This window comes from Carlito syrichta, unplaced genomic scaffold (genome assembly GCF_000164805.1).
Source record: "Carlito syrichta isolate Samal-C Ts95f unplaced genomic scaffold, Tarsius_syrichta-2.0.1 Scaffold301555, whole genome shotgun sequence".
In the NCBI taxonomy this organism is placed as follows: Eukaryota; Metazoa; Chordata; class Mammalia; order Primates; family Tarsiidae; genus Carlito; species Carlito syrichta.
In genome coordinates this window covers 620,383-629,596 of record NW_007245651.1, presented here as the reverse complement: position 1 = coordinate 629,596, position 9,214 = coordinate 620,383, and the positions used below count along the sequence as shown (strand labels likewise).

The following is a 9,214-nucleotide window of genomic DNA, read 5'->3' as shown; positions in this document are numbered from 1 at the left end:
GGTGAGCATTTTCAACAGAAATCTTAATATCAAATATTCCCACTTTATCAGCCTCTCAGAGTCCAAGGACTCCTCTAATAGTAACTTCTGATGGCTCCATAAAAACAGGAACTCAGACACTAAGATGACTTCAGCAGCATCAGTCACCCATTCACCCGTTTTTTTTTTTAGTTGGAATCTCACTCTGTCTCCCAGGCTGGAGTGCAGTGGCACAATCACAGCTTCCTGCATCCTTGACCTCCTGCCTCAGTCCCCCGAATAGCTGGGACTACAGGCTTGTGTCACCATGCACAGCTAATTTTTTAGTTTTACTTTTTGTGGAGATGAGGTTTTGCTATGTTGCCCAGGCTGGTCTCAAACTCCTGGGCTCAAGCAATCTTCCGACCTCAGCCTCTCAAAGTGCTGGGATTACAGGAGTGAGCCACTGTGCCTGGTCTCACCAAATATTTATTGAGATTGGCAGGTAGGAAGAGATCAGACCATGAGTATGGAGAATCCCACATTTAATTATGTGTTCCCCCTTTTCCTAGTTCTGTGAACTTAAACGAGTCATTGGTTAGCTCCAGAATCAATTTCTGCTTTTGTAAAATGAGAAGAGTCATTGCATGCCGTATTAGAGTGGAAGTGGTATATAAGAAGAGTCCTTATTGTAATACTAGAAGAAAAAGACTGACAGTAGCGGGAAACTGCGGGGGGTTGGAGGGTGGGGAGGTGGAATTGGCAGTAGTGGGAATCTGCCCCGGGAAGGGGGGCACACCTCATCAACAAGGGTACCTACATAATGAATATTTGTATACCTAACTCTGAATTGTACCCACAAATTTAAAATAAAAAATTTAAAAGTTAAAAAAAGAGTTCTTAGGAAAAACAGGCTCAGTGGGCAGCTCTGATCACGCCATTATGGTTATCTTACTCTCCCCACAATCATACTGCTAGGGTCCTCACCCCATCAGGGAGAGCTGTGGCTGGGCTGAGCTGCCCCCCTACCCTGGCCACGGGGTGGAAAGAGAAGGGCCTGGAAGAAGCAGGTCTAGTGGCTTACATATAACCCCCACACCCCCACACCCCCCCACCCCCACCGCCTTCTCACTGAATTCCACCCCCGCACTTTCCCTGCTGGAACTGGCTCCCTCGGAGGGGCGTGGCTGGGAGGAGCTGTGAGTAAAGCGCCCCAGGTATGTGTGTTGTAAAAACCCAGTCAGCCTGGCTCCTGTTAAATAGTCTACCTTGCCTCTCACCAAGGCTGAAACAGCTGCAGCCTGCAACTCACACTTCCATCTGGGATTGCACAGAATCTGTGTGCTCAAAACAAGGTAAGAGCCTGCCAGCCTCCTGTCCACCTGTTCTTGCCATTCCCCACTTTCCTGTGATTGTCTTTCCTTCCTTAACCCTAGGCACTGGCCAACACCCAGGGTGGAAATAAGATCAGGACCATTTCTTGGGCCTGACTCTTGTCAAAAAAAAAAAATTCTCTGTTTTGTTTTAAATGGAGCATGAATAATGTGAATCATCTTATCATTACGAACTGGGTCAAATGAAACCGGCATGGTTCATCGTGGTTTTTCTTATTCCTTGCCAATATTTTCTGAAGGACAGAGTAAACGTGAAAAGCAAAAGGTGTTGGACAAGGCAGGGATGGTAGAAAAGAAAGTGTGGTGAGGGAAGGAGGGGCAAAGAAAGGAACAGGAACAGAGAGGTATGGTCCGGTTGCCCATACCAGCTTTGTGACTTGCCCACTATGGGATCTTGAGCAATTTCTTTGCCTGTTTGAGCCTTAACAGTCCGAGCTGTTACCTGTGGTGACAAATTAATAGCTTCCTGTCAGGGCTCTCGTGTGGATTTAACAATGTAAGCATCAAATACTAGGAAAGCGCTTAGTACACAGTAGGTGTCAAATAGAGATTTCTTGTCCTCTCTAAGAATTTTTTTATTGTCTGCCTGATAAAATCCATGCAGTTCAGGGTGTCATTAAAAGTCGTTCTATTGATTCAATGGTTTATTTTATAAGAGCATTGATTAAGGGCTTTCTGTGTGTCTAGTACTGTGCCATCGGGAGGCTCTGGAACTTAATTACACGTGATCGTTGACTTCAGACTTGCAGTGTAAATGCGCTGGTTGAAATTCACCCCTTCTCCACCCTGGTTTACTTTGCCCAGTCAAATCAGAGGACCTTCCCACCTTCGTGCCTTTACGTAGACTCTTACTTCCACTCAAGATGCTCCCCCACCCATCCAACCCCACCCACCTCAGTGTGTCAATCCCAAGTATGCTCAACCTCTGGGTCAACCTCACTTTTCATGGCACTTTCAGGCCACTCACCACATCCTTTCTCATTTTGTGAGCATCTGTGTCTACGAGGAATTGTGAGATAGAAATCCAGCACATTGGAGCTGGAAGACACTTTGGTGGTGATTTCACCCAACACCCTTTTTATGTGAAGGAACAAAACACAATGGGGGTGGCGACTCGTCTAAGATCAAATTAAGGACAGAGTTGGGACAGACTCCCTGGTCAATGCTATTTAAATTGCCCCCAAAGAATAGCCTCTAAACTCTTTAAAACCTGAGGCTTTCTCGGTCACAGTGATATCTTCAACATCTAGTTGAAGTCAACCCAATACATGCTTGTTGAGTGAATGAATGAAGGATCGAGGACTGAGCACAGGCAGGCATTAATGAATGAGTGGATGAGAAGTGAGATTCATGAGGCTCTGGAGAGGGGTAGTTTTGCAACACTCCAGTCGAGTGGAAATGTGAGTTGACTCATCCAGGAGCCAGAGCATTCTTCGTCTATTCCCAAAGCAGGCAGGCATGTGTCAGGGTGGGGGGAGGCCAGCCCGCAGCCTTGCTCAGCTGAACGGCTGCCCGCCCCTGACTCACCTGCCTTTTGTCAAACAGGTGCCCGCCCAGCTGCAGTCATGAGGATCCACAACCTCACCCTCCTCTCCTTCCTCCTTCTGGCCGCTCAGGCGCTCCTGGTGGAGGGCAAGAAAAGGGGAAAGAATGGACATCACAGCAAAGTGGCCTCAGAGCAGAAGGACACTCTGGGAAGCGCCCCAAGTAAGCAGAGAAACAGGACCAAAGGCAAGTTTGTCACCAAAGACCAAGCCAACTGCAGGTGGGCTGTGACTGAGCAGGAGGAGGGCATCTCTCTCAAGGTCGAGTGCACACGAACGGACCGCAACTTTTCCTGTGTCTTTGCTGGCAATCCAGCCCAGTGCCTAAAGCTCAAGGAAGAGAAGGTTTACTGGAAACAGATTGCCCGGAATCTGCGCTCACAGAAGGACATCTGTGGATATTCCAAATCTGCCCTGAAGACTCGGGTGTGCAGAAAGGATTTTCCAGAATCCAATCTCAAGCTGGTGAGCTCCACTCTGTTTGAAAACAAGAAGCCCAGGAAGGAGAAAGCAGAGCTTTCCCCCAGGGAGCATACCAAGGTCAAAGAGATCCCTTCCTTTAGTCCAGCGGTGACCCAGACCGTGACCACCAAAGCTCCTGAGTGTGTGGAGGACCCCGATGTGGCAAGGCAGAAGGAGACTGCCCTGGAGTTCTGTGGGGAGTCCTGGAGTTCCATCTGCACCTTCTTTCTCAACATGATACAGGACACCTCCTGCTAGCGAGGTCAGAAGAGACTGGTTTCCGTGGAGATGACCTGTCATTAGCCCCTCTGTGTGCTGTAAGGTTCTCCACCTTCCCCAAAAGATATGAACTTGTGTAATAAGCCAATGCGGTGAAGTATTTAAGCAGGTTTTTGTAATTTTTGTTTTTGTGTTTTGGAATTTGCTTTATATTCACTTTCTTGAATGTGATGTTCAGAGGCTGTTTACCTCAGCATGTGTTTTTATGGCTCACACACCTATGTGTGTATGGGCAGTGAAGACCTGACTTTAAGTTGGAAGAACCAGAGTGATGATTCCAGTGTGATGCACTTTCTGCCGGATTGACAAAGATAATAAAGCTCTGGGTGTTTTCAAAAGCACTTTCAACCATTGTTTGCTTTCTTTACCTCTGGTTTCAAGTGAACTCATGGTTCATGACAAAAAGGCCTCCATATATCCGTAGATAAAATATCTAAGGAATGACTTTAAGCTCGCCACTCATCCCAAGTCCTCCCCTAATGCAACCTATTCCAAAATCCTTTTTTTATATCATTTTATCCATTGGTCCATGGCGTTTGCTATTTATTGAAGTGAGATAAGTAGGATCCCTGTTTCCAAGTGGGATGCCTGGTGCATAGTGTGATCAAATCACTTTTCGGGAACTCACAGATGGTGAGAGGGGAGGCAGGATTGGGACCCAGCAGTTATGGCAGTAGAGTCTACAGGCTTGCGAAACTCCCTTTACTAACTCATGTCAAAGTTGCCCATTCCCGCCCACCATCTTCAGGACCCCTGCCCTTGTAAGGCTCATTTCCGGGTTGGGGGAGAGAAGTCTGTTTAAGTACAGTGTCCTGTGATGATAATAATGGAAGAGGAGAAAGGTGCATGGAAAACCAGAGAGAGGAAGCAGAAACTGCTGGAAGATCTGGGGTAGAGCTTCACAGAGGAGGTGACACTGGAGCTGGATTTTGGAGAGTGTCTTTAGGAATGAAATGGGGCGAAGTGGATGCACTTTAGGCATCTGACAGCAACACTGAAAAAAAAGGGACGGGAAAGTTCCAGGTTCTAGGAGAGGTCGGGCGGCTGGAATGGGATGAGATGCAGGCATGAGACTTGAATTTGTCATTTATAAATTAGCATGAAGTGTCTGAAAGTGTTACAATTCAAGAACTAGGGAGAGAGGATGAACTGGCCCCAGTGCCTTCTCATGGTTCCAGAGTCAGGGAAAGTGAGCCACAGAAGCTGGAAAAACCCTGTTCTTTAGCATGCCTGGTGGTGGCAGGGAGGAGTGGCAGATGAGGTGGGAGGACAGCCCTTCACATTTATCTATCTCCTGGGATGTACTCTGAGGTTTCAGAAGCCAATTCACTGTGCTGCAGCCTCAGAATGACATTTGGATGTTATCATCAGTATCATTAAAACAGTCGTTTATCTCTCACTTGCTTTGTGCTAGGCACCATGCTAAGCTTTTCCCATGGATGGTACATTTATTCAGTTGTTCAACATATAATTTATAGAACACAGACTCCTGCTAGGCTCTGTTCTAGATGCTAAAGATATAGCCATAAAGGAACAGGAGATGGATGTTCTATCCTCATGGAACTTATCAGTGGAAAAAGTGGTAAGAAACTCAAGATTATTCAAAAGTAAGAGAGAAAAAGTAAAACAAAACAAAAGGATAAAAGTGATGAAAGGTAACTATTTTGGGGAGTGTTGTTCAGGGACCTTTCTGCAGAGGTAAATTTTGAGTTTAGACATAAATAGAAGAATCAAGGCTGGTGACTCTCCCAGGTAAGAATGCTCCAAACAGAGGAAATAGATCAAGTGCCCCAGAATCATAGTTAATTTGTTTATTCCTTCCAATATGTTCTTATTATATGCCAGGACCTCTTCCAGAGGCAGGAAATGGCAACAAAAGAGAGAAACATCCGTGTCTTCATGACACTGCCATTCTAACGTAAAAGATGGTGGTATCATTGTAGGGCGGAGCCAGGGCCTGACTGTGAACACCACTACCAACCCCAAAGCGAACAGTACCAGCATTCCAGACTGCCCCCCTCCCAAGTTCCTACTAGTTGCAATAAAGGAAGGACATTTTCCCTTAGGGTATACTCACATTCTCAGCCCTGTGCCCTCCTACCCCACACATGTAACTTAATTCCACACAGCCCTGAAAAGACAGGAAATCTCCTCCAGGAATCACTAAATAGTCACTTGGTCTGGTGTAGGTTGGCCCGAACACTAAAAAGTCGAACCATACCCTCCTTAAGATCTCCTGCCCATGTGGTTGTTCACTCCTGGCCTTTCGCCACTGGCAAACTGGGAGTTTTGCCTCCAACGTGGTAGAGCAAGTGGGATCTGGGCTAGAGGTTTGCCTCTGCACATAGACAGTCAGTCTCAAAGACGATTATTTAACCTCCTGACCAGCATTCAGCTCATCTTGACAATGGGATAATAAAGCCCTCCCGCCCGCCGTTAAGGGTTGCTGGAAGACTGACATTGATCAATATTTCTAAGGTACCTATTATTGCCCCACTAGTTACATAGTAGGAGTTCAATGCAAGTGACCGTTTAAAGTCACAAAGTCCACAGCAGGAGACTGGATTGTGGCGAAGGGTCAACAGTTTCCCAGTGAAAACTCTTTAATGGCAGGAGGCATTGTTTTGTTTTTTTAGCTTTGTTGGCTTGTTTGTTTTTACAGTATAATTAGTGGCCAGGATATTCTGTTATTGATTACTACTATGTGCCAGTGACTTTGCCCTCACTCTTGCATGATTATCACCTACAACCCAGTCTGGGGGGAGTTTGCTCCCCATTTTCTAGGTGAGGAAACTGAGGCTCAGAAAAGCTGCGGAACATGCAAGGATTACAAGCTTGTAAGTGAAAGAGTGTATAAAGAGAATCCCAAGGACTTTCTGTCTTTGAAGCTCATGATTTTCTTCCTTCCAGTGAGAAGACTGACATTTATGGTCTTTGGACATGAGTCAAATCCGAAAGTGGACAGGGTTCATCATCGCTCTTTCTACATACACACTCTCTCCCATGTCCTTACAAAGAGAAACTTCTAGAAGTTAACACATCCATTGTGCTCAACCTTCCATTACAGTCACATCCTGGGGGACATTTTAAGAACACATTATTAATAGATACATAGGCCGGGTACCGTGGCTCATACCTGTAATTCCAGTGCTTTGGGAGGCTGAGGCGGGAGGACTGCTTAAGCCCAGGAGTTAGAGACAAGCCTGGGCGACATAGTGAGAGCTTGCCTCTACAAGAATAAAATTTTTAAAATAGCTGGGCATGGTTGTGCACAACTGTAGCCCTAGCTACCCAGGTAGTTGAGGAGTGTGGATTGCCTGAGCTCAGGCTGTGGTGAGCCATGATCATGCCACTGTACTCCAATCCGGGTAGTGGAGTAAAACTCCAATACAAAAATAAATTAAATAAATAAATAAGCAATGAAATTACAGATTGCACATTGACTTATACCCAATCTGACATTATTTATTTTCCTTCTGGATATGAAGTAGTGAAGCCACCGTGTGTGTGTGTGTGTGTGTGTGTGTGTGTGGTCTGTCTTTAAGATAGGGCTTCCCATAATCGCAAGAGACGAAAATGTTTAGGTAGGTAAGAGGTGCTGAAGGTTGGCATGTCTGCATCCCCCTAAAGCCATTCAAAAGTGGGAATGTTTCTATTTCCTTATAAACCCACATCTCAGTAGAGAGAGGGCCTCTTCCCTCCGGCAACCCTGGCTCTGTGTGGTAACTCACAGTCACACCAGTGCTGACTTGAATCGCTGGAATCCAGCATATCTCACCTGGCCTCCTTTCCCAGTGTCCTCCTAAATTGTTTTTGGCAGAATCAGCAAAGGAAACCAAAGTGTGTGGGGTTGAACGCTCCCAAGCAATTCAGGGCCAACCATCCTCTGATGTGTTGGTTTCCATAACTCCCTATAGCTCACCTTGAAATGTCTCACCCCAAAATATTTCATGCAACAACATGCAAAAAAAAGTTTATAAGGCTCCGTCTAAATGAGGGGTCAGCATGGAAGAGGAAAGAGAAGATTCCAGAGTTAGACTGGTTAGAGACCTGGAGTGTTTGAGGTGGGTTATCCAGAAGGAGTTTTCATAAGGTAGTTGTAACTGTGGATAATACCACAGCAAAGATCAAATCTATCTTGTCCACCACCATAGCCCCGGTACTTAGCGCATGGTCCAGCGCACAGCAGCTCCTCCATAAGTATTGGTTGAGTGAACGAAAGAAGAGAGAAATCATGGCAAGGGTAAAGATTACTGGCTTCAGACTAAAAGAAGATGGGTTTGGGCTTCTAGTTGTGTAACCAGGGAAAAATTATTTCATCTCCTATTTCTCATCTACAAAATGGGTTTAGGAGTATATATTCAATAAAATCTATACATAACTAAAATCTAAAGCTTGGTCCTTAAACACGTGGATTTGAAATCACGCCCTCCCGCCCCCAAAAAGTTAAATAAACCAATGGCAAACAGAAATTCTTGAGTTTACGGGATGGCAGATAAGAAAATAAATAACTTGCTGAAATACTCAAACTTCCTCCGCTTATGAGACAAAAATCAGTTGGACTCAGATGGCTGACTGGCGTTTGCTAAATTTGCGCATGCAACCCATGAGGTACCATAAGAGATAACTGCATAAGCCTAAAGACTTTCCAGCCCTGTCCTTTCCTTCCACCAACCACGTGCTAATCTCAGAATCACTCCCTGTACCTTTTCTAATAAAAATACTGTCTTGAAGGCAGCACAGGGAGACAGATTTGAGCTTGACTCCTGTCTCCTTGGGAATCCATTTTCAGTGTAAACTTTTTCTTTTCTCAAAATCCCAATGCCATAGTATTAGCTTCTAGTTCCTTTTGCTCATAACAGATTCTCATCAAGTGTTGGTATACATGAACAAATGAACGAATGAATAAAACACTTAGCTGAGAGAGAAGGTAAGGCAGTTTTCTAGGGAAGCTACACAAAACTCAAGACAGGCCATGCCAGGGCCTACCTGTGAGATAAAGCCAGACTGTCCCTGATTTCACCCAATGACCATCCTCTACCCACCAGCCTTTAAGATCCCCATGCATGCCCTGAACAGAAGTGCTTCCCATGATGTAGGAGGAAGGTAGAGGCACAACTGGTTCTTATGGGCAACTATTGAGACTTTCTTAACCTGCCTTTCAGCTCATTTCCCATGGGCTCTTCCTTCTCCTCAGGCTCCTGGGCTGTTTCTCATTAACCTTCCTCACCTCTACAGCTTGAGCACTCTGGGCTCAGTCCAATACCAACTCCCAAGTCATCTTTTTAGCGGTCATTGTTTCATGGGACATCTACACGCCAATGACTCCTGCATTTCAATCTCTAACCAGACTTCTCTCCTGACCTCCAACTGCTCACTCAGTGTCACCACTTGGATGTCCAAAAGGAGTTTTAAACATTTCACGTGCAAAATGCACTATTGATCTTCCCCCTAAATTCTTGCTTATCCCATGTTTCTTTCCAGATCAACTCATGGTAATATCCTCTCACTCAAGTCTCCATCCTTCAGGGGTCGTATTTGACTCTTCTCACTCTATATGTCTAATTCATCTACAAG

At 45.5% G+C, this 9,214-nt stretch overlaps 1 protein-coding gene across 1 annotated transcript; it reads left to right on the top strand.

The window, feature by feature from the left end:
• The first annotated feature begins 2,917 nt into the window (after window positions 1-2,917).
• On the top strand, window positions 2,918-3,616 carry FGFBP1 (fibroblast growth factor binding protein 1). The gene has a single exon (XM_008054857.1). It carries the CDS (start codon window positions 2,918-2,920, stop codon window positions 3,614-3,616), a length of 699 nt encoding a protein of 232 aa, XP_008053048.1.
• The last annotated feature ends 5,598 nt before the right edge of the window (window positions 3,617-9,214 follow it).